At 38.3% G+C, this 24,236-nt stretch overlaps 2 protein-coding genes across 4 annotated transcripts; one reads left to right on the top strand and one right to left on the bottom strand.

The window, feature by feature from the left end:
- The first annotated feature begins 131 nt into the window (after window positions 1-131).
- LOC111338555 (uncharacterized) lies at window positions 132-2,134 on the top strand. The gene has a single exon (XM_022945053.2). The coding sequence runs from the start codon at window positions 160-162 to the stop codon at window positions 1,786-1,788; it is 1,629 nt and encodes a 542-aa protein (XP_022800788.2). The 5' UTR covers window positions 132-159; the 3' UTR covers window positions 1,789-2,134.
- Window positions 2,135-2,259: 125 nt separating this feature from the next.
- Window positions 2,260-22,680, bottom strand: LOC111338546 (uncharacterized). 3 transcript variants are annotated; one of them, XM_088749781.1, is made up of 15 exons: window positions 21,672-22,680; window positions 18,811-19,025; window positions 17,526-17,757; window positions 16,461-16,552; window positions 15,957-16,121; window positions 15,577-15,741; window positions 12,917-13,338; window positions 12,049-12,817; window positions 11,458-11,569; window positions 10,691-10,940; window positions 9,232-10,041; window positions 7,157-8,330; window positions 5,930-6,186; window positions 4,492-4,753; window positions 2,260-3,511 (listed from the first exon to the last, which is right to left on the bottom strand). In XM_088749781.1, the coding sequence occupies exons 3-15, from the start codon at window positions 17,744-17,746 to the stop codon at window positions 3,507-3,509; spliced, it is 4,704 nt and encodes a 1,567-aa protein (XP_088605907.1). In that variant the 5' UTR covers window positions 17,747-17,757; window positions 18,811-19,025; window positions 21,672-22,680; the 3' UTR covers window positions 2,260-3,506. The 3 variants fall into 3 exon arrangements, with proteins under 3 accessions (XP_088605907.1, XP_088605905.1, XP_088605906.1); XM_088749779.1 differs by having other exon boundaries at window positions 7,151-8,330; window positions 21,672-22,679; XM_088749780.1 differs by lacking the exon at window positions 21,672-22,680 and having other exon boundaries at window positions 7,151-8,330; window positions 18,811-19,206.
- Between the last annotated feature and the right edge of the window lie 1,556 nt (window positions 22,681-24,236).

The raw sequence follows: 24,236 nt of genomic DNA, 5'->3' as shown, positions 1-24,236 counted from the left end.
GGAAAGAAACTGTATCTTTTTCAGCTTGGAAATCCACCGCTGAATAACAAACCACAATAGTGTTACATTTCTATAAAAAAAATTCATTAATTCCTGGGGGATTTAGCTGCTCTCTGGACAGATTTCTTTGTATGCTCTCAAAAGTTTGGTATTCTCAGCATGGCTGGAAGTATTCTGATAGAAGTGTTTGGAAAGATAGCATTTTCTTTCACACGGAGTGTTATGGAACACTATCACCCAGAGGAACCAGAGTTTACTATCGAGTCCTTTGGCTTAAATCCTTTAGAAAGCACGGGACGAGAATGGTACTACCGTCCCGTTGACGAGCTTATTTACCAAGAATACAGCAACGAAGAGACCACAAGCACGAACCATTACCATTACCATTACCTGGCAGTTAGAGGTATAAATGTGAGGCTCATAAACGCATGTTCTGTGGAGGAACACGAAGAAATCCAAGATGAAAAGCCCGAGGAAAGAGCGATGGCCTGGAAGCAATTAAGACCATCCTTTATGAAGACAATTTGTAAATCAATGTACATTGGAGCTCTAATATCGCTTATAACTGCTTCTGTTATAGGTGCAATATACTTGCTGTTCTCTTATTTCATGTACAAAACCTTGCTTAGCTGCGCGTTTATCCCAGAAAGGTTTATCACGGAAAGCATGCAGTGGATTATTACAGTTTGGGATCTAACTGTTTCTCTCATTTTCCATTTCGGTTTATTTTGTAATACTTTATTTCTTTTCCGCCGACACCAACTACATGGTCTTAAAAAAATGCTCTTTCTCATATCTTTTGCAATGTACTGCTTACATGCACTTTACTGTGTTATTCTGCAAGTCGTTAATAAGCCTTATGCCTGGCTCTCTCCTTTATATAGAATTCCAATATACCTATTCATTGCCATGGGACCTTTTCTTCAGCTGTGGTATCTCGCTAAGAGCTTTGGAGTAAGATCCGGAAAAAAAATGATCATACACCTTTGTAAACTAATGCTGCCAGGATTTTTGACATACACAATCGCCTTTGTTGCCATCTATTTCGTCTACCCAGCTTATCAAAAGCAAAAAGGGAATGGAAAATTACTAATTGCAATTTTTGCTCCTCTGATTGGGGTTATAGCGAAAGTTCTTTCGCGAATTTCTGTTCAGCAGTTATGGAACATCACTCATCCAGGATATTCTTATGTCTTATTGGTGCCATTGTATTTTGGTGCCGCCGTCGTGTGTCGACTTTTACAAGCTGAACTTGACGGTTTGCTCTACATCGTAGTGCTTGGAGTGATTCACGGAATCACGGAAGTTGTGGAGCGCAGCACAATGGTGCTTATCGATCATTTTTGTCATCAGCTTTGGAAAAGAAAATCAGCTCCATGGGGAAGCTTTCGAACTCCTCGCCGCGAGAGGCTCATGGCCGACATCGCCATCATCAGCATGATGTTTGAGTCTATTGCCATAGTTTCTGTAAACGGCTTTTTATTTTTCTATCAGTTCATCTATTTACTAAACGATTCCTTTTCAAACCTGATCATGTCGCTGGTTATTTATACTACTGTTCCACTGGTTATTGAGTGGTTTTTCACAAGTGTGTCTCTTGCGATTGAAACACGTTATCAGAACATGCCAGTCATGGCTGTTTGGCGAAGGCAGTGGAAAAGGCACGTTTTGGTAGCAGTAGTAAATGCAATTCTATTGTCCGCCTGGTCCAGTGGTAATCTTTTAAACGCTGTTAGTAGTGAATTCATCCAACAACGCCCTAAATTGAACCGTACTTGCAAAATGTGATTTCCGTAAATTTCTGAAAATAAGAAAAACGTTCTAGCAATCCATAAACGAAGACTTTCAACCAAATACTGTTTCCCATTTTTCTACGGAACAAAGCTACCTGTACAAGTTACGTAAATATAAGAAGAAAGGCAGCAAAATTTCAGGATGGGTTGATTGTAAAAAGAAAGATGTTGGATTCCTCAGTAGCGCGTGATAAACAGCCCCCCGGTCCCACGAAAATTCAGAATGTTTATGTTTCGGATATGAGGGTCTCATTTTCGCTTAGTTTACAATTCCTGGGATTCTAATCGGACACATTTTTCATTGGGGTACTCCTCTTTAAGTGATACGTCACAGGTTTGGATTTGAAGTTACGTTGTAGTGATCTTTAGATATCTCCAGGGATATCGTGTTTCTCCTCTTCAAGTTTTAGACGCGTAAAAAATAAACAGACTCTTCCGTAGTGATCTTATGCAAAGACGACACACGTCTGTTTTATAATTTAATCATGATTTTACTTTGAGAGGTATCTTTAATGATTTTACAGGTCAAGTTATCGGTTACCTTAAGTGTTTCAGGATGCTGAAGTTCCCTTGCAAAAAAAATAAATTTTTTCTTATTCAACGCAAGTCCTACGTTTAATTCGGTTTATCCTACCAATGGGTCATATAGCAAAATGTCTGACATAACCCCTATTCCCTTAGTTAAAACATAACGAGTGTTACTGGAATGTGAAAAAAACTATGGATAAGTTATTTATTCACGGTGATAAATACTAAAATATCTATCAAAGGAAATAAACTGCAAATTCTTCCAGACTACAACAACTGCATTGAAGGCATTTTGAAGAAAATAACTTTTCATCATCGAAAAGTTCAATTGATGTGGTTGTACTAGCTGTATCCCTATAATTAGGCTAAAACTTTCATGTACATATAAAACAAAATAAGTGCACTGATACCCTCTGCTGTCACTTTCTATTCTTGACAAGGAATGTAGAGAACAGCTGCTTCCAGAGTACTTGATTTCTCATGGGGAGGGGTTGATTAGGATCATATTTGTATCATAACATATTTACAGGTAAAATTTCCCGGGAACGAAGTATTTCCAAGTATAGGGTCAGCGGAGAAAGGGTTGGAGGGAAAGGAAGTGGGGGAATGACTACTCTGTTTCCTTTTTAGCTAAATAGTGTTAGAATTTAAAAAACAAAACTGTTGTTTTCGTGAAAATTTCTAAAAACGAATCAAAGTAATTACCTCAGCCAATATTAACGAAATATTACGTAATTATTAGTCAACGAGGTTTCAAAACAAAGACAAGCAAACTACCAAAAATGTGGGGAAACGTGGGCGACCAAGTCTCGATTCATTTTCGTTCGGCGTCTGATTTGTTTAGCACATTGTACGCGTCTCTAGACAAAACAGACCGAAATAAAGGAAAACAAAAGCAATATCGAATTACTTCAGTTTTACACTCAGTTTAGAATTACTCTACATCATAATTTCTGTCAAACCACAAAAACCTGATGGCAACTCATTGACTTAAGCTCATCCAAACTGAAGGACCTGTGACTTCTAAGAATCTTTGCTTCATCTAAAGCTGATTTTTTCAGCTAAAATAGAATTTCGTCGAAGAATTCCTCAAACGTCGCAGTTTTTCCTTATTTCCTTATTGCGTTCTGTTTCTTCGGGAAGGTTTTGCTTGTTTGTAGCCATTACCTTCTGAGAATCTTTACTTCAGCCTGTAAATTCAACCATAAAACAAAAGAAAATTATTGAACAAAAATTTCACGTTTCCCAGGAGATGGTTCTCCGCATAGAGATTGGAAATCGCAATAAATATGGAGGGAGGAAAAAATCCGGAGGGCTCGACGAACAAGGTCTTGGATATAACCCGACCGGGCCTCAATGGTGGAAAGCAAGTGTTCCCACAACGATACCTTCAATACCCTGCACCTCAAATACATGAAGTCGATTTCATATTCAACAGGTGTGACTTGTAAATAACTTTGACTTTAGCATGTATACTTTGCAATGTCCTCCTACCGAGCGACTCTTGTTCAAATACAAATAGCCTTTCTTAATATACAAGGCTCGACACTGACGGTAGCCAACTAGCCACAGACTAGTAGAAATTCAGTTTTGGCTAATCGTTTTCGATTTCCACTGTCCAGTTTAGCTAGGAAACAAACTGAAATTGTCGTAAAATCTACTGTTTGTCTCTAGCCACTTGGTTTAGTAAGTTAAAAAGTTAGTGTCGAGCCCTGATATACCTGAAGAACCCGATGACTGAACACCAAATTCGCTTCCCACGATTTCTTCGTTTGCCATCTTTTTGAATCAAACTGTAAGTTGATCATCTTCATGAATCACTTCTACGAGTTCTAAAAACCATCGAGGAATGTAGCTTGGAGCTTATTTTATAATATGCACGACTTATGAAACGACGGCAATGGTACATTTCAAGTTACTTAAGGCGCTGGTTTGTTTTTCAAGCAAGGAAAATGGAAAGCTTAGTTCATTCTCACGGTTATCTCTGACAAAGATCAACTTAATAACCACGCTGTGATTCGAGAAGTGTTGACTACTCGATGGTCAACCTTTCGACTCAGCTAGTGTTTTACGCAGGAAACATAAGGTTTTCGAATGTTGCTATGGATGTTAATTGATCTTCATTGCTTTAATATTGAACAGCACGTGCATTGTGCATTTTCATTCTTACCTTGTATGGGTTGAAGGCTGACATAGTGTACCTCATGGATATGGCCCAGCACAAGTGGCTTGCTTTCGTTAACAGGACGATGTGGCTTGACGACTACTTCATTTTGTAGACTGCTGACCACATGAATGCACGTTTTAAAGCTATTTGCCGCTGCACAGAGAATGAGGTGGTCTCCCCACGAGCCATCTTGTTCCATGTATGTTAGGTAATCAGCCCATGTTTCATGGCCATGGACGAAGTGAAATAGATCTGTTCCATCTGTCTGTAAGAAGAGACAGTTAAAGAAACAACTAAGACCTGAATTCCAAAACAAAAATCAACCTCCTTACTGAAAAAAGCAGTGGTACCTTTTAAACACTTTGAACTTGGTGGGCAAGCAGCAGTAACTAAGGCAAAAATCACCTAATGTCATCCTGTAGAATCTAAATGGGCAGCTACAGTTTGGCATCAACATAATTTCAAGCACATTGGCAAGCCCATTAATACTGTGCAGCGGTTCCTTCGTAGATGTCATAAACGCAGTTTTATATCCTATGCTATAGCTATATATGATTTGCTTGAGAAAACAGATAGGTCAGTGTCAAAGAGGATTAGCTGCCTGGCTACTCATCCGCTGTACAATTTGCTGCCCAAAGTTAAAGAATCATCCAAAGGTTTGAGAACTCAAACAAGCCTACCACCTTGTATCAACACAGAAAGTTTCAAAGCTAGTCATATTAATAGACTGTATTTTAAATATGCTTCCGCTTTCTACCTTTTTAATTAATAATTTAAACATGTAAATATAGGTATGTATTTTTACTTGTATATTCAATAAAGACTAAAGTAAAGAAAGATGACACATAGCCGTGCATAGAACTTATTACAAATGTTTACCATTATACCACTACTAAGAAATGATTATTTATTGAAATGCGACCACGCGAGGGAAATGTCAGGGAGGTAGTAAATAAAACTGCTAATATTCTATTTTATTCTAATATATTTTGCATCGGTGGAAAGGTCTTCAAAAACTATCAACGTCTTTCTTAGATCCGTGCTAAACTGATGGCAGGTGATCGATTCTAAAAGGAATAATTCTTTAAGTTGGGATGACTCCTCCAGACATACAGTACACTTGGATCAGACAAGAAAGTGGAAAAGAATACCATTTAATTTCTTTCTCAAGAGAGAAACTAAGTTGCCTACTGCTTGGCACTGAGATCCAAGATACAAGCTCTTTGTACAATCTTGCGGTGATTATAACGATTCAGCTCTAGGGGAAAAAAACTCACTGCTCAAGTACCTATCTCTATCCATGAGAATATGCGAACACAGAATAAACTTTTCAGGCCAACCTAAAACAATACTCGAAGATGTAAGGGGAGAATTAAACACAAAAGAAAAAACAGCTAATCCACTACTAGTTCTCTTTCTTTTAAGGCTTACAGTAACTCACCAGCTTTGGGTTTTCCCTGAGGTACTGAACCAAAGATTGTCTCAAATGGCCATGTTGCATTTTGATTCCTTTGACCGGCTCTAGTTGTTCTAACAAGGCATGAAACATGCAGTTTCCTGATCCTTGACTGTCAGAAATTCTGAAACCCTTATCTAAAGCAATCTGCGTTAACTCTTCAGTCAAGTGAGTGTTGCTGTTGACCTTGCTTGCAAAGAGGTGCATCTGCTGAAGATCCTGAATAACTTGCCTCAGCAGCCCTAGCAGAGAAATAATTTGTGGTGGGTTTAACTGAATCATACAATGTAGTTCAAGGAAAAGGTTCAGTTGTGACACGGAGAAAATCTATTTCATCTTAGACCGTACTTTAAATTTACCACGTATGATTTTTGTTTTCGCCCCACCAGGATCTCTTTCGGCATCAGCATTGCGGCTGAGTGAAACTCCTACATGAACAATGAGTTTTCTGTCAGGGAAGCAATACCCGCCCAAATTAGGGATGTGAAAGACATTGACCCAATACCCTCTCTCTACAGGGAGGCAATAGCCTCGACCGAACGAGATCTTTCCTTATTTTTAAGATAATGCGTCGATAAACATTTCATGAGAACATAAAGTGATCCAAAATCGATCGTCACTAAAAGAATAAGGCTATTCTTTCAAGTGGAATATAAAAATTAATATATTGAGAAATACGGCAAAGAGTTCCCAGTCAGGGTCTTTGAAAGACGATTCAACAATGAGAGAAAAAGTAGCGAAATAAACTATCACTCTTAAATAATAGTGGGTAATTGGTTAGACTAGCCACTGAGCATTCTATATTATTGCTTTTTCTTTTTCATCATGACAGATATTTATGTTGCAAAGTAAGCAATAATTGCATTGTGAACAACCGGAGCAGATACCTTTTATCTTGACCCTATCATAGGATATGAGATTTGTGCAACGGGTACATTACCATTCTGGAATATACTCGCTTTACGAAAGATAATGAAAATGGAGATTGATACTATCGATTTTGAAGGTTCCTTTTGCTTTTATTTCCTATCTCACTCTTGTCAATTTGGCAAACATTGGTGCTGTACACAAAAATGAATGAAAAGCCTATTTCACGCTGTTTTAGAAGCTTAATTCGTGGCGTTTTGACATCAATGTCAGCAGAGAGTGGGATACGATATAAAAAAAAAGTCTACAGAAAGACGTTATTAATAATCATCGACATACCCGCACCATAAACTTTGTTCCACATCTTATCAACAAGAAGGTCACACTGTTTCTCCCAGCTGAACTGCTCTTCGTAAGATGTTCGAAGAAGTTGAGTCTCTTGAAGACGCTCTAATCTCTCCTTCACACGAATACCAGCAATTGCCTCAGCCCACACCTTGGAGTCATCAGAATCAACCACAAAAGATCTCCCCGATGGTACGCTGTAGAGTGCGTCTCCGAACCCCGAGTTTCCACTTACAAGAATAGGAAGACCAGCTGATAAGGCTTCCAACCCTGTTAGACCGAACCCTTCCGTCCGCGATGGCATGATACAGAGATCAACCTCACAAAAACACTCTTTCAACTTCTCTTTGTCTTGCAAAAACGTTCTTACTGTCAGCTGACGATTAGAAATACCACTCTGCAGCAAACGTTCTTTGACTGCCTCTTGTTTTCCATCAGGTGCACCCACATATATCAGATGGTACGAGTAGTCATTCAGTTCAACAACTGCTTTGGCAGCGATATCATACCCTTTCAGACTGAAGTCCTCTGGATCACCACGACCAAAGGTCAACACTCTAAAATTTCCTAAGTCAACTGGATCTTGTATTAAAGCGGAAAACTCTTTGAAAGTTCCAGGAGTCAACTTTAAGATATCTTGCTGCTTCTGGCATGGGCGAAGATAGGCAGAATAGGCCTCCGCCAACTTGGGTCCAATCGCCACAACTAGATCTGCCAATTTACACAAATCTACCTCAGTTGTAGTCTTCAGCTCTCCTTTAGCAACAGCTCGAGGATGGGTCTTGAACATTCCGAGCTCTTCAGGCGCAGTATGGACTACTTGCACCCACTGACAATTGTGGGACTCCCTAATGACTTGAGCTTGCTTACCTAGCTGGGCTCCATGACCCAGAATTACATCAATGATGAGATCTTTAGGTGGGAAGCTCAACCAGTCAAGGGGGTCAAAACCTGGACGTTTCTCTGCTTCTTTAATAAGGACATTGTGATTCCAAGCGGTCCTCCTGTCTTCTTCAGAGCAGCTAAATTTTGGAACTAGGAGGGTGACTTCTATTTCCCTATGTTTGGCCAGGAGTATGGCAAGCTGTCGATTGATGGTAGACATGCCACCCATAGATGATCCCCACTCACTCGCTAAAAGAGTAATTCTCAAACTACCAGTTTTTGACGGATCCTTTGAAAAAATAGTAACACATTTTATTCCCAAGTATATAAATACTAAGATTCACGCAATGAAAGGGCGTTAAATAAATTTTAATTTACAAGCTGGTCGAAGAAGACGAGAGCGAATCAAATGGTGCGTATCGTACCTTTCATGCATTTTTTAAAACGATACGTCTAATTAGGGATTGATCAAGATGTAGCGAGAGAAAGGAAAAACCCCGTCGATGATTTTTAGCATACGGCCCGACGAAAAACGCCATTTTGAATTCTGTTGATCACTCGATGTATTCATGATATACCTCTATGCTCATGATATGAAAAAGAAGACGAAAGTACGACTATGGGGACAATACAAAATCTTGTAGGGGAAGCAGGGAATAAATCCACACTTAATGCACAAATGAACTTCCTGACAAATCAGAATTGGGTGAGCGAGTTAGTTTTTTCCCTCCATACCTAAAACCTCATTGTATGACGTCGTATGACATCATACCACGGGGTAAAAACGTGGTAAAAAACGCAATCAAATGTTGCAGATGGTTTGCTTGCTCTTTCCATTTTAATTATTCACTCTTCTGTTGGCCACTTTCGGCCCTTGGTTAGGCTAGGGTTTTCACGCTTTCAAAGGGTCAGTTATTAACAAAAGTTTGAGAGCTTGGCCGTCCTTTAAATCACATTACGCAGACGTTATCTGACTATCCGATGGGCCGAAAAAATCAGCTGTCGGAACGATAAGACAAAACAATGACACGGTTTGTATGTCGCTCAGCTATCCATTAGATTCTACCCTTTTAACGGAAGAACCGTTAAGGAATATTTCCCAAATGACTATCAGCAAAGTGAAATTGAGTTGCAAATGATATTATTTCTTCGATGAAGTGTATTGTTATTATAATAAATGATGATAGTACCTGGGTTCCTTCCGATGAAAACCACAAGTCCCGTCCTTGAACTGTCAAGACTTCGTTGTATCCGGCGCTTTCCATACAGATCAGATGCTTTCCTTGCTTAACTTCGAGAAGGTGTAAACAGTCTTCATGTGTACAAGAGGGTTTTCTGTGGATTGCACATTCTTCTACCCTTTGCAAACAGTACGGGCATTCGACGGAGAACTGATACCTCAGTTTGCTCAGATATGGGAATTCTTGTGAAAAATGTTCTAAGCTGCTCTTCAAGAACAATCTCACTCTTCTTGCAACTTCTGCAGATCTTGAAGTTGAGAGCGGGAGTGCAACTGCTTTGGCTTCCTTTACTTCCCTCAGTAGTATTTTTATAAATCTTTTTTTGCAAATTAGGATCATGTCATGTATGACTTTTCCCTCTAGAACAAACCAAGCTCCATTCTGGTAGAGTTTCGGCAGGTGAGAAGATCCAGTCGTAGCCACCCAAGCTGTCGAACTAGAGACAAGCCGTGGGAAAAGACCATGCGGGACAAAACCATCGAGGAAATAAAGATACAATGGACAAGGATCAGTGGATGATGGCTCCATTTTACAAAGCTCTATTGGTGGGGACTTCAGTTGACATGGTACAAAATACTTCACGTCAGGCAGAGCTGGTGAAGAGAACTTAGCAATCAAACCAAACTGCTCCATCATGTCCAAGATGTCTTCTTTGATAACGCCTCGACGAAGAAATTTTGTAAACACGTGATCAACAAGCTCCATGCTGAGAACACCATTTCTCTCGAGTTCAGGCCAGTGCTTTGATTCCACAGGATCCTAATCAAGAACGCAATTAGCACATAAAGTGAACTATACTTCCCATGAATACTTAAAATATACAGAAATAGCAAACTCAACAACACTAGCTACCTTCGGAAAATTTAATGTAAAATTCAAAAAGAGAATAAAACTAAATATTTGAAGACAATTTAATGGAATACAATGAAAATATGAAGTTCATATATTTTTAACTGCGGTTGTAGATACGTATGATGCACGATCCTCGCAGAAGAGGATCGTGATTTATCATCACGGGTTTATTACGAATCAACTTAACGGCCTGCTCCCAGTTGGCTTGTTAGCTCAATTGGTAGAGCGCTGCACTAGTATCGCAGAGGTCAGTGTTTCGAATCCCGTACAGGCCTGATTTTTTTCAGGTCTGATTTTTGCTATTGCATAAATAGCGCTCTCTACTGCGAGGATCGTGGATGTTTCTCTGACAATTCTATTTGGCCAAAGTTGTTTATTTAATCAGCGAATTCAACAACTCAGAGCTTGAAAACCATTGCTCGCTTAAAATTGTCGAGTATGGGAACACCATAAAACATGGCTACTATCTATCATCACTTCATAACTGGACTGATTTTATTTCTTATACTTATCATAGGGAAAAAACACTTTTTAACGTAAATAAGGCATTTCCTACCATTTTGTCAAATGTTGGAATGGTTATCAACTTCCTGAACAGATCAATTAGCCACTGAGCTTTAAGAATGACCGTGTTGCGGTGCTTAACAATCATCCCCAAGTCGTGATAAAAATTAAGCATGGTTTTGAAATGGTCATCCCCTTCTATTATGTTCGCATTCTCGACGAGCGTTCGAAGCTCCTCCACATCCATGAAATAAACATTGCTAGCCACTAAAGTCTCCACAAGTTTTTCAAAGTTAAACCACCTGTTGAAAAAGTAAGGCAATAAAGTTGAACCACTCCACAGTGGCTACCTTTAGGACAGAAGAAAGTGTCCGTTGCAGAGAGGTTTAAATCAATGTATTGGCAGCCTGCCGGGACCGAAAAACGTGGCCTTTGTGGAGAAGCCCATCGTAGAGAGGTGGCCGTTAGTAGAGGTTCGACTGTAGTCTCAAAGGCCAGAGGCTTATTAAGTTATATAGTGATTCCACACGCAAGCTAATAGATACTTCTCAAGTAAAATTGTCATTGATACAAAACAGGCTAACATAAGATTAGACTGCTCAAAATCCCCTGTTTTACCGAGAGCAAATCAACATTGTTCTTTGAACTCGTGCCGTCAAAATTTCACCCAGGAGTTTCATTGCAGATATGAGGGATTCTAAAAAGCAAAATTTTGAAATGTTGCACGGCGAATGCAGGAGATCTTATTATAATATCATAACCCTGATATCAAATTCATTTTAGACGTCTTTACTTAAAATGTATGCAAACGCACTTTACCTAACTGGTATTTTCTCTCCCATGTATGGCTCCTGTCGCAGAATCTCCATAATTTTGGCACGAAGAATATGAATCTCATCACCAGTAGCTTTGCCTTTTTCTCCACTTTTTCCTTAAAATCATGAGTAAGATAAAAATAAAAACAGTACCTAGTATCCTCTATTACTATCTTGAGGTCACCACGCTATCATATATACAAGGGCTATTTCTCCTGTCAGATGTACGCATTGGATAAAAAGGAAGTTCTATCTCGTGCTCACACAATATGACAGAAATATCAAATAACAAAATGATTTGAGAGTGAACTTTCTTCGCCATTCATTAAGGTATGTATCTTCAAGACCAGATTATTCCAAAAATAACCGCTCTGTTTCACTAATTATGGTAAATTCCACCTTTTTTTTAATTTTTTACACATCACAAAGAAATCTATAGCTAGTGACAGTAATTTGAAATTGACTTGGATTCATTACAGTCTAGATTTGCATGAATGCCGTCCGCCTTATGGATAAATGACCGCTAATATAATGACATATTTTTTAAAGTTTGCCAGAAAAGCAACTTTTTCCACTTACATCTTTTTTACCTTACCTCTCTGATGACTCCTTTGCGACTTCCCAACGAACAATCTCTTAACCTTGGGTAACACAGATTCGTTTCTCTGTGTTTTACCGAACGATGATTGGTGACCTTGTGTGTTATCAATGCTGAAGAAAGGTCGGATCACGTGTTTGTCGTACTCCTTACCAGATATAGCTTGTTGTATCTTTGTTGTCACAATCTCGATATTTTCTGTTGGTTGGTCAGCATGTGTGCCAACAATGAATACCGGGGGTCGAAGATAGGAAATCCCTGTGCCTGAGTTGTCAACTGGCATTCCCTCGTCCTTCGGTTTGATACTGTGAATAGTGGCAAGCCATGAAAGCAGATCCTCTAGATTTGTTATTCGGCCAGGGTTTTCCAAGATAATGTTATGACAACCTTGTCTTGCACAAGGCTGGGCTGGGTCATTCAGTTCTTTGCTGAGATTGTGCACAAGGACGTACACGGCTCTTTTAGTAAAAAATACAGAATGAGCAGCATAATACAGGTGCTGTCCCGCGAAGTCCCATAAATCGATAGTTACAATCGATTCTTTGTCGTCCTGAGGGTTTTGTCTATCCTTACCGTCAATCATTTCCTTCAATAATCTATCAGCATGTTCCACCACTGTATCAGGTATCAATCCAGACTCACTTGAGCAATCACTTCTTTTCTCTTCCAAGCAACCGCGGGTTTGGTTTTCTGTTTCGTTGTCTTGCTTTTCACTTGTTGACGAATAGACGTTCGGACTCTTAGGACTGTCTTCAGTACGAAGAATCTAATAAGGAGGATGGTACGGAAAATATAGTTATAAACGCCACACATTTACACTAGGTCATATCGAGTGTGTGAATTCAAAACTTGCATTATGACAAACCTCATTTTCATCCTTGATGTTGGAGTCTTCCGCGGGTTTTTCTTTAGGTTCTTCATGAGGCACTTCTTCTGATTCCATTTGTTCTTTTTGAAGAATCCATTGATATCTTTTTTCAGCCAACATTCTTGATATCTCTTCACAGCATTCACTCAAACATGATTCCTTTTTACCTGTCGAATTCCAGTTCTTAATTTGGTCAACTTTAATGGCGCACTTAGATGGATCGACCTCAATTCCATCGGTACTCTGTTCTTCAGGGTCGAATGGTTGACCCAAGAGTGACTTTTTCAAGCTTGTTTTGCCAGCACGATCCTGACCAGTGATCAATATTCGAGTTCGATAAACACTTAGAGACCCATCCTTTAGAGCTTCTTCATAAAGCCGTTTTGCAACGGGTCCTTGCGCCAGTATCTCGGCCGGAACTACAAGTTTAAAAATGAAGAAATTAATTAAACAGTATTCATTTGTAGTATTTCTCTCTGTCTTAGTGATGGTTCTTTATCGCCAGGAGTTTTTCAAGAAATACAGAGAATAGAAGAGACAGAGAAAGTCGACTACGATTCTTCAAATCTATACTCTTTTTTTTAACTTTCATGAGGAATTCAGCAATTGATGAAACAGCGTTTTAGGAGGAGTAGAAGAATGAACTGCTGCTGGGAAAAACTATTGCAGCTATGAATTTGACCTACGTAACATATATCTTATTAACCAAGCGCGAGGGCCGTACTGGGAGAATATCGGCCCGAGGTCCGTACAAAAAAGACCGAGGGCCGATATTCTTCCAGTACGGTCCCGAGCAAGCTTGGTTAATAAGAGATTTATTCTACGACTGAAGTTCAAAGGGACACAGGTGCGGTATCATTCGGGACCATTCGGGACAGTACCCGGTCCAATACTGAGAGAATATTGACCGGCGATAGAGCATTTTGATTGGTTGATTTTAGTTATTGGCCCTCTGACTGCCCGAGTCGTGTAATAAAAAACCTTATTGTCCCTTTGCTTCTTTTGAAGATCGTATCATGAGGAAGAAATTATGTAAACATTACTACAGATAATTTTACATCAAAAGCCAAGAAAATGTGAATGAAGATCAAAACAGCCGAGAGAAATGCCATTCATAGGATGAAACGCTTGTTTCAGGATAGTGGAAGTCTTTTCCACACGCTTATCGAGTAAATATTCATTGTCCATGAAACAAAAAACCTTTTTTCATCGGTGAAGTCACCCTTATAAGAATAATGGGGCAACATGGACTGGGCACAAACATGATACGTTAATCATCACCGGAGACATGAATGGAAAAGTGGGAAACCTTGTCAACGGCCTTGGAAGAGTAATGGGGCAACATGGACTGGGCACGGTTAACGATACTGGAGAATGACTGAAAGAATTCTGTGATTTTAATGAAATGGTTATCACTGGAACAGTATTTCCTCACAAGGAAATTCACAAGAATACCAAAATAAAGTTCGACACCCACCAACTCCAAAACGATGACATACACAGAAGGTTCAATATACAGCTAAAAAATAGATTCAGGCACTGGAAATAGAAGAGACAATGACTGATGAAAGAGAAGTAGAAGACCAAGTAGAGAGGAAAAGCGAGATATTGGAGAAAGCTTATGTAAAAAGGCAGAAGAGGTACTAGGGTACAAGAAAAAGAAAAACAAGCCATGGTTGAGTAAGGTAACTTGGGCTCTGGTCGACCAAAGGAAGGCCATCAAACAAAAGTTAATCGGTGCAAGATCAGAGAGACTTAAGCAGAGATGGCAAGATGAATACCGACAGAAGGATAGGGAAATTAAAAGACAGGTTAGGGTGGATAAAAGAAGATGGACTGAAGAGATTGCAGAAGAAGCTGAAAATGCGGCCAAACAACAACATATGAAGACACTGTATACCCTGACGATGATGTTAGTCAGATCCACAATAAGAGATGAAATGAGTACGTGAGCGATCTTCACAGTAACGAACATTACTTAAGCAGTAGTAGTGTTCGTTACTGCAGTTCACACATATATGATTTTCATATATTCACCTATAAAAGATGAGCTTCGTTTCATGCTTTGGTTTGCTTCGTGTTGATCCGCGTCACTCGATGGCATTTAAAATTTCGAAGAGATGAGATGATTTATTTGAGCGTCGTAAAACTTCCACAAATAGCAATCAGAATAACGGAAAATCATGCATTACAACAAGAAGTCGTGACAATTTTTCGGGAAAACGCGAGAGACTTCCAAGTAGACTGGCACGAGCGGTTAGCGCAGTGAGGCCTGGGAGGAAAGTCCCGCGTTGTTTCGGATACTCAATAGGAAATTGTTCTAGTCTGCGACGAAATCGAAACTTGATAGAGATTTGCGACAGGAAACAATAACATTACATTAGTCCGTATGGTATTCTCGAACACCATGATCGTGAATCATAAGGACATTGTTTTAGGCTTGGAAATGTAAGACAGCCTAATCATTTTACAAGAAGTAAATATATTGGTTATCTCTTAAAGCTGGCCAATTTAGATATCACCCCAGTTGATAAAACTAGTCGATCTTGGAATCATCAAATAATTGCGACTGTAATTAAAACAATTAATTAAGCCACCACGCAAGTGGCGAGGAGGACAAGAGGTGTATGAATTAATGCAAGAAAATGTGGGAGCACCTTTTATCTCCACAATGTCTGTACCATAAGGCAAGGATTCCATTTCCTTTTCAGAATCATCTCTGTTTGCGAATGAAGACCCGCTCCCCGCCTGTCGTTCGTTTCTCTTCTGATGTCGTCGTCTTTCAGTTTCAGTCGTGATTGAATCACGCGAATCATCCTTACCTAGTGATATAAAACAACATGGTAAGCTAGAAACGTTGTTGAAAGATACTGCATGGCTTGTAAAATGAATGTTAGATGTATAACTAAAATAAGTAAATAAAAATGAACAAAAGCCCTGTTGAAATGATTTTGAAAGCCTAAGTGATAGCACACCAATAACTCAGGAGTAGAATTGGCAGAGAAAAAATCTCAAGGAGAAGAACCTTCACAATCACCTGATGTAATTTGCTCTATATCTCCATGTTCTGAATCATGCATTTCGCTACCATTCGCGTTAGTGTCAGCGGGTGATGGCAACGATGATGCTTCATCATCTGCTTCGTAGCCACTCTGGTTCACATCATCAACTGGAGAACTTACCGCTTGGGCATCATTAGTACCTGGCGTGAACAAGTAAGACAACAGCTATGGTCTGCTATAACTTACTTCTTGCTACACTTATACCGTGGAACCCGCCAGCTAACAAAAAAAAATTTAAAAGTTCCTGACAATAGGGTTACATCTATTTCATGATCTCCTGGTTTGGGACGGGCCAGGAACAAGTATAGATATCCCAAAACCCGTAGTGAAAAATAAAAATAAAAAATAGAAATAAAAATAAAAAATAAAAGGAGCTGTTGATGATCTGTGTAGCAGTATTCACTGTTTGCAATAAACTTCGACTCCACACGATATGCTGTGCTTCGTACCTGTATCTTATGATCAAAGTGAAAACTTACTGGGTAGACAAATTTTCTTGTCCACGGCATACTTAAGCTCTAACCAATCAATGGTTTCATAGTTGTCTCCTCTGCAAACTTCCTTTGATAGCCTGTATGAGTAAGAAAATGATGTAACGTAGACAGTCCTGCTGAGCGCTACTGCAAATTCTTACGACTTCAGTAACATTTCAGAAACATTGCATCACAAATTAGCCTACAACTTTACCTTGTTTTTACAAAAAGTAGAAACTAAGCAGGAGACTGAAAGGCTCATTACCTCAAGAAACAAGAAGCTTCAAGATTTTAAGAAAAGATGAGAACCATTATCAAAATGATTTCTTCTATTTATCCATTTGTTTTTATTTATTTACTTTTCTGATATTGCGCAGAGAGAATATGTGGTTGGTTCATTCAAAATCTGCATTATTTATTTAAGTTTTTAACAACCTTCCGCTCAGAAACCTAATTGAAGTATTTGCATTGTGTCTGTGATGTGGTGCTGGTGCAGTCTACCTCTCATTAATTGAAATAACTGCCTGATCTAGAATAAGTAGAAACGGAATTGTATCGTATGTGGAGTAGGCTAATTATTTAAAAAATCATAATGTAAGTAGTGTTTGTATCATATAATCTGAACCCTAAGCGGACTTTAACGTGAGTAGCGATAACTATAAATGGAAACAGTGTCAGCATTGTAAATAACGTAAGCATTGTTATTCCCGTAAATACTTTGAGTGTTTTACGTATTGTACTGTATTGTTTTGTGCAAATTAAAAGTGAATAAAGACAATTGATAAAAGAAAAAAAAAAGCCCTCGAATAAATTGCATATAAAACGTATGGTTGGAGGAAGACACTCTGAGAGAATAACGTGTATTGACAGGAACACGAGAAAACAGGAACACAGTAGCCATAATCTCTCGATCCGATTTGGAGTCCATTATGAAGGTAACAGGGTTGTCCAAGTTTATCGTATTATCTGAAAATCATTGACTTTTCTCACCATCTATAATGTCAGCATTACTTTTCTGGTGGCAAGAAGGCTTTAAATAACCAACCCAGCAAAGAAATACATAATTCTTACCTTTCATTCACATCCTCAAGGAAATCTCCCAAGATGGTATGTCCATTTGCTCTAGCAACATCTTCAGGTAATGTCAAATTGTTTCTGTAGTGATTAAATAATACTCTTCCAACTGAAGTGCTGAAAACCATTTCGAGAAACTCGCGGCCTTCTATTTCGGCAGCTTTGTACACAAGTAGTGTAAGAATTTCTTCAGGTAGAGCATCATTCCTCTTATTCATATTGGACGATCCTAGTAAAATAACCATATGCAATGTTAGGTTACAAGACCAAATGTAAATTAATGAGAAGGTTTTAATTGAGTATCGTAATACCAAAACCACCGTAAACACATCAGCCAATTAGAGAACAGAAAAATATCACAAGGACACAAAGAGAACTCAAAGCACGGACAAGCGCGAGGAGACGTGAGTGACCATGTCACGATTGCTATTAGTTTTGTAACTAACTGGTTGAGAGAGTAGCGGGAGTCTTCTAAACCAATCAAAGCGCATTGAAGGGAAACCAGCGTTACGTCTTTCGACACTTTATATAAAAGCACTCTTACTTTACAACGCATTTGCACTAGAGATCTGATAGAGAACTCTAGTGTAAGGCGAAGAGGAAGAAGGCGAGAGGTTACATTGAGTAGTTTGGTGAATCTCAGAATGTTGCGAAGAGGCAATGGAATACACTTCTATTCAATATGAGAAGACCAAGCCATCAATGAATTCCATAAGAAAAGCAGTTAATGTCGGAAAGAAGTCACCCCTAATGTTTTGTTTGTCCACATACGGTATGTAATTGAGAAGATTTCTCCAGACGGAAGAGACTCGTTTAGCCGAGGTTAAAAAACTATCAAAACTTTTTCCCGATGATCCTAAAAGATGAATTTGTTCCGAACGATTACGATATTTAATTTAGTAATTCCAGTTGGCCAAATATCATCACAGGAGTTCACGAATTATAGTTTCCTACACTGTAAAAATTGGGTTCCATTGCATTTTATGAATCCTTAATCAAGGTCACTGAAGTGATTCAACACTTTAAGGTAGCCTGCCAGCCTTTGTGGTGGAGCAGTGGGTCTTTATAAATAAAATACATACCTTCGTGAAGGGCAATCAAGGGTTATTATGATACCATAACGTTTTCAGTACCATTTCTTACCTGCCACCCTAGACCTTAGCAGATGTGACGCACATTCAAATACTACGGAATCCATTACTCATAACAAAAATTTCAATCAAAGTCATGATAGTAAAATTACAAATTCAAGTTGTGCATGATACTTTACAGTAATACATACCAACACCTGTTCCTCTTGCACCACGAGGGTTTCTTGTTGAACACCACTGCTTCTCGATACAGCAAGACTATTAACTGTCTTGTACATTGCATCTTGGCTCGTCCTAACTTTCGAGATCTCTTCAAGTATGACTCTTTCAGAGTTCTTGGTAAATTCAAAGTAGGTAAAACCAATTGATTTTCCATTTGAACCTTTATACTCCAGAGTTACCTTCACTTTTCCGGCCAAAGAAGAAAGTAACAAAAATTAAATGCGACCTCAGTAATGTCAGTAGATTTAATATCCAAAATAGATTAACTATCCAAAAGAATAGGCCATTTCCGAATTACTTTTGGCCTCTTTTTTAAAACGAGGCCTGGTGCTCAACCATTCTTATGAAATGAGTTTAATTTGCATGTGAATGAAAACTTATAATCATATGAAAGGATGAACACCAGGACTCGTTTTGAAAATGAGGTCAAGGGTAATTCGGAAATGGGCTATTATCATCAATTATAGCTAGTGATACTCTGTCGTTTAATCAATGAATGAATGAAAACTTTGTTCAAGTGTCAATGTAGTTAGCTTTACAGGTGTAAAAACTAATTGGGGACACTACTTAGTTACTTAATCTAAAGAAGTTTGAAGATAAATTTATTAGTTATTTACAAATTTTGAGTAAAATTTGAAATGTAAAACTGGAGCCTTAGTTACATACTAATAATACTTTTAGATGGCTAAAAAAAAATTATAATCATTGTCTGGTGATGTTTAGTGTTAAAGGTGGGGGTCAGAAACAAAATTTGGATGAAGCAATCCTTCTTTGACTTTGACACAGCTAAGTTTTTTTCTCCTCTACGGATATTAGAGCCTATACTGCTTGGCATTTACAGTACTGTAAAAGTAGTTTGGAAAACATAGAATGCCGGAATTCGGAACCGGAAACGGAATACTCGGAATACCCGGAATTCTCGGAATGACCAAAAAATAATAAATTTTAAAAAATAAAAGTAAATAAATAAATAAATAAGAACTTTCTTTCTCTTACTCAATTAGAAACATGACTACTGGTAATCAGTTTAAATAAGAAAACGCTCAAATTTGCAAGACAAAGGGATCTAAGAGCACCTTTCTTAAGCCTATCGACGCGTCACAGCCTAAATTCAACTGGAACATCAATACTGCAATCCGTTTCCATTGAAACCCATGTCAGTATCGGATTTAATTGGTATTTATAGCAACATCAATTTTTTTTTAAGGTCAAAAGCGACCTATGCCCAGATTTATTTATCATAATTATTTTTTTCACAATACTACTTATTATATTGTAAAAAACGAAGGGATTTTTATAATCCCTGGAGTATACGCTACGCATTTTCAGAAGCATCCAGTGAGGTATCTGGGACCAAGGTCCATGCAAAAGTGAGATATCAACAGACTTTGGATGTTTTTGCCAAGTCTAACAGAAAACAAGATCTAGTCCAGATACATGTAATGTTACCAGATAACGGTAAAAAATTGCGTCCTGTGCGGCTCATAATTTTTATTAACAGTTAGTGCAATCGGATACATCTATACAGCAAAGGGCTTCGTGTGATAGAATTTTGTACTTCTGAACTTTTTAAAACTGTTATTTTTTTTATTTAATTACCCCTTTTATTTTAGTTTTGTGTCTGTCCATACCTAAGTGTCCTTACTTGGTGGGTTGCTGCTATTTTTATTGACAAAGTAATAAAGTTTAACTTACCATTTCTAGAAAATTGTTCAAGAGTAACCCTCTAATGCAACACAACAGACGCGAGGGACTGGGACTAGGGCTACAACACTGATTCATAAATGCTAGTTTAAGTGAACCTTTTAGCAGCTACTTCCAGGTCTACTTTGAAAACTTTTACATATCTATTTATATCTCAAATGTTGTATTTGTGAGAGTTCTCAGAGGAATCAAAGGTTGTGTAAAAATTTCCTTACATGGTCAGTTTTATAGCCCCAGCTGGTCGGCAACTTATGCTTCCGATGCGAAGCGTAACAAGAAACGGGCTAGAAATTTCCTAAATTGCCATATCTGATAAAAATACGACAAATATTGTGAGACACCCCCGCTTTCAGCACATATACATTTAAAAATTTCCCGTGAAAATTGTGAAGCGAAAACAAATCAAACAAAACCAAATCAAACCAAACCTACACAAAACACAACAAAACGGAATACACACAAGACAAAATAAGAGTTTGTGCACAGCTGATAAACAATAATCGCATTTGGATAAAATCATAATTTTTTTTTGAGAGTATACCATCCATGGAATCTTAATTTTGAAGGTCGTGAATAGTTTCGAATCAGTTGGACTCTTTCAGTAAATGGATCGCTACGCGGAATATTATCTCAAATGTAAATGTCCCCGGTTAATTAGTTGCTACAGTTGAATATTAACTAGCTGTTTGTCGATGCATTACCTTGCAATTTTTAAAATTTTTATGAGACAAGGTTTTTATGGATCTTTGTAGAACTAGCTTCGCTGTGAAATTCACGACCTCGATCGAAACGTTTAATCTCTTTTTCAGGATGTAAATGTTTACGAAAAGCGCTGACTAAGCTCTCGATGACGACACTACTAAGATGGCGCCTAGATTTTCGATTAGAGACTGCCAGACAATATTTCGAGAACCTTCCGACAACTCGTTGACTCTTATTGCGAAATAAAACGTCGAAGACTTTCAATACTGCTTAAAATTAGCGAAGTATAGTGTAGTGCATAACATTTTGAAAAGCAAACCTTAAACGAATCTCGCAAAGCAAATGATTTATGAGTTTCTCAGATCATGGCCTAATTCTTCATAAGAAAACCAGCATCGCAGAATTCAAGTAAAAATTTACTTACCATCTGTAAATTGTCTTCAATACTTGGATTGGTAGCGAATGTGTCTCATCTCTTTGTTTATAGGTCTCACAGGTAAAGGAAATTTACAGTTGAACCCTCGCCAAAATGCGTTTGAAGACATTAACACTATCTGCGAACATTTGAGTGGATAGCGACGGTAATGTTATTTTTTTCGCGCCTGTCTCGCTCCTTACGCTAGCCTCCCACTTACCTCCGTTTGACCGGAAAGCTCAAAAACAACAACAATAACAACAAATACTTAATTAAAACAGGGTTTTATCTGTAGGGTAGCAAAACTCAATTTTATATACACCCTTTGACTAAATTTTGCAGTAAAATATGGGCTGGTGCTCAACCATTCTTGTAAAAATTAGTTTAATTTGCATGTTAATGAAAACTTATTATCATATGAAAGGATGAGCAGAAGGACTCGTTTTGAAAATGAGGCCAAGGGTAATTCGGAAACGGGCTATTGAGACTTGATCAGAAATATTAAATCGCTAGGCGCTATCCTGAAATTGAAATTATTGTACATGCGTGGATTCCTGCTAACCGTAAAAGCGCGTACCACTGACTATTTAAATAATTTTTCAATACGCTCTACTTTACAGCCAGTTCCTAGTTTAGGATTATAATAGACGTTATAAAATAACTGAAATACTACATGCACCCAGGTTTTTATAGGTTTACGGGCGTAATGCTGGGACAACACTCGAAAAGTTCGTCGATCACTCGCCTCTAGCGCGTGATTTACAAACTTTTCTCGTGTTCCCGGCCTCCCAAACATCATGCGTGGGTTATTACTCTGAAAACCCGTTAGAAATTGCGGTCTATTGCCTGAAACCACGCAGCCTCTTTATTTGCGGAAAAACTCAGACAACCGTGACCAGGTCAACCGCTTACAAACCAATCGCAATAAAGTCATTAAAAAAAAAAAAAAAAAATCAAAACAAAACAAAAAAAATCGCACATGGTCATTATCTTCGTTGCATGTGGTTGGTATCTCGTCCCCCAATTTACCTAAACACAGTATAAACATTTCTAAAACATTTTGAGAGCATTTTTGCGGTTTTACCTCCTAAAATCTCTGAATTGATCGACATGAAGCTTCTCCTTACAATATGAGTAAGTTACCTAGCCGATAGGTTATGAGAATAAACAGATTTACTAGTTGTTGTGTGTTTGAATCTGGATGTCACACTAAATTCTCTTTACATATTGACTGTCAAATGTTACGAAGTTACTAGGGAGAACTGCTATTTTGATCCTAAGGGTTAAAAAAAAAAAATTAAGGTGTAATTTGTTTCTTAGCGTGCCACTGCACGTATTGCGCCATCGATTTACGCTTTTCAAGTACTTGCCGGCTGATTTTCAATGAGCCGATCGATTTTCTGCCGAATGCAACTCACAACAAACAACACAGCGAACACTATTGAGTTATGGTTGCACTTGGGAGGTTTGCTAGGCACTCAAGAAGTTAGAGACGCTCTCGGCTACCGCCTCGTGCGACTCTCGTGCATCTTTTGTGTTTAGCAGCAACCAAAGGAATGGAAGGTGTCACTCTTCTGTTCTTTTGCAGGCTAGATGAGAGGTGACCATATCATCACCAAGAGAATTCTCAAAAAGAAATGTCAATTTTTCTTAATATTTGTTATGGAAGCATAGTGATAGTATCTCCTTTTATTCCACTCAGACAAATAATCATAAGTATGTACCATTAGATGTTTCTGCTTGTTTGTGATTAGTTTAAATGCATCATATCACTGAATGTACCTTGGCTAAAACTGGGGAATTATTATATAGAACAATAGCCTCCATTTGGTGCAAAAAATATGTACGGATATTTATCCGCAGACATTATCTGTTTGGATCTGCAAGAGAGGGTAGCTCAAAGAAAACTGCAAGCCTCAAGGGACGCACATAATGTCCAAGGACATTGTGTTTACAATCCTACAAATATTCTTCAGCGCACAGGAAAAATGTTTACAAACAACTACCAGTTATGGCGGGGATGTTCATTTCTCATTTTCAACTAAAAAAAAAACGTGTTGGGCCTTCTTCTGGAACAACCACATAACTCTTTCTCATCTTTAATTAAACTTTATGCTGAAAATTTTCCATATTGGATGTAAGGTTTGAAAATTGAGGAATAGTGCTAGGGGTATATCCTCAGAAATCCCCCAGGTCACATGATGTATCTTAACCAATCATGTGCTAGTAAAAATATTTTGTTGGATTATTTATAAGAGGTGATGTTCCAGGAATGATACTCCCCATTTTCATTTAACCTGTAATAAGAATTGATGAAGGTCTTCCTATTACAAAGTAGACTGAAGCTGGGAGAGGATTTGAAAAGTCCTTGAGGGTAAGTCGTTTGAAAGTATTTAGTTGTGCATGATGTTAAAATAAATCTATATTTGAATGACAATAAGCACATAAAACCTCCAATTGGCTCAAAATAGCCCTCCTTATTATCCAGCTACACCTAGACGAGTACAAATAACACCATACACCAGTACAAATATCACGCGGTATTTGTACTCGTCTATTTTAGAGTACCGGTTA

This window comes from Stylophora pistillata, chromosome 2 (assembly GCF_964205215.1).
Source record: "Stylophora pistillata chromosome 2, jaStyPist1.2, whole genome shotgun sequence".
NCBI classification, from domain to species: domain Eukaryota; kingdom Metazoa; phylum Cnidaria; class Anthozoa; order Scleractinia; family Pocilloporidae; genus Stylophora; species Stylophora pistillata.
This window is presented reverse-complemented; position numbering and strand designations above follow the sequence as displayed.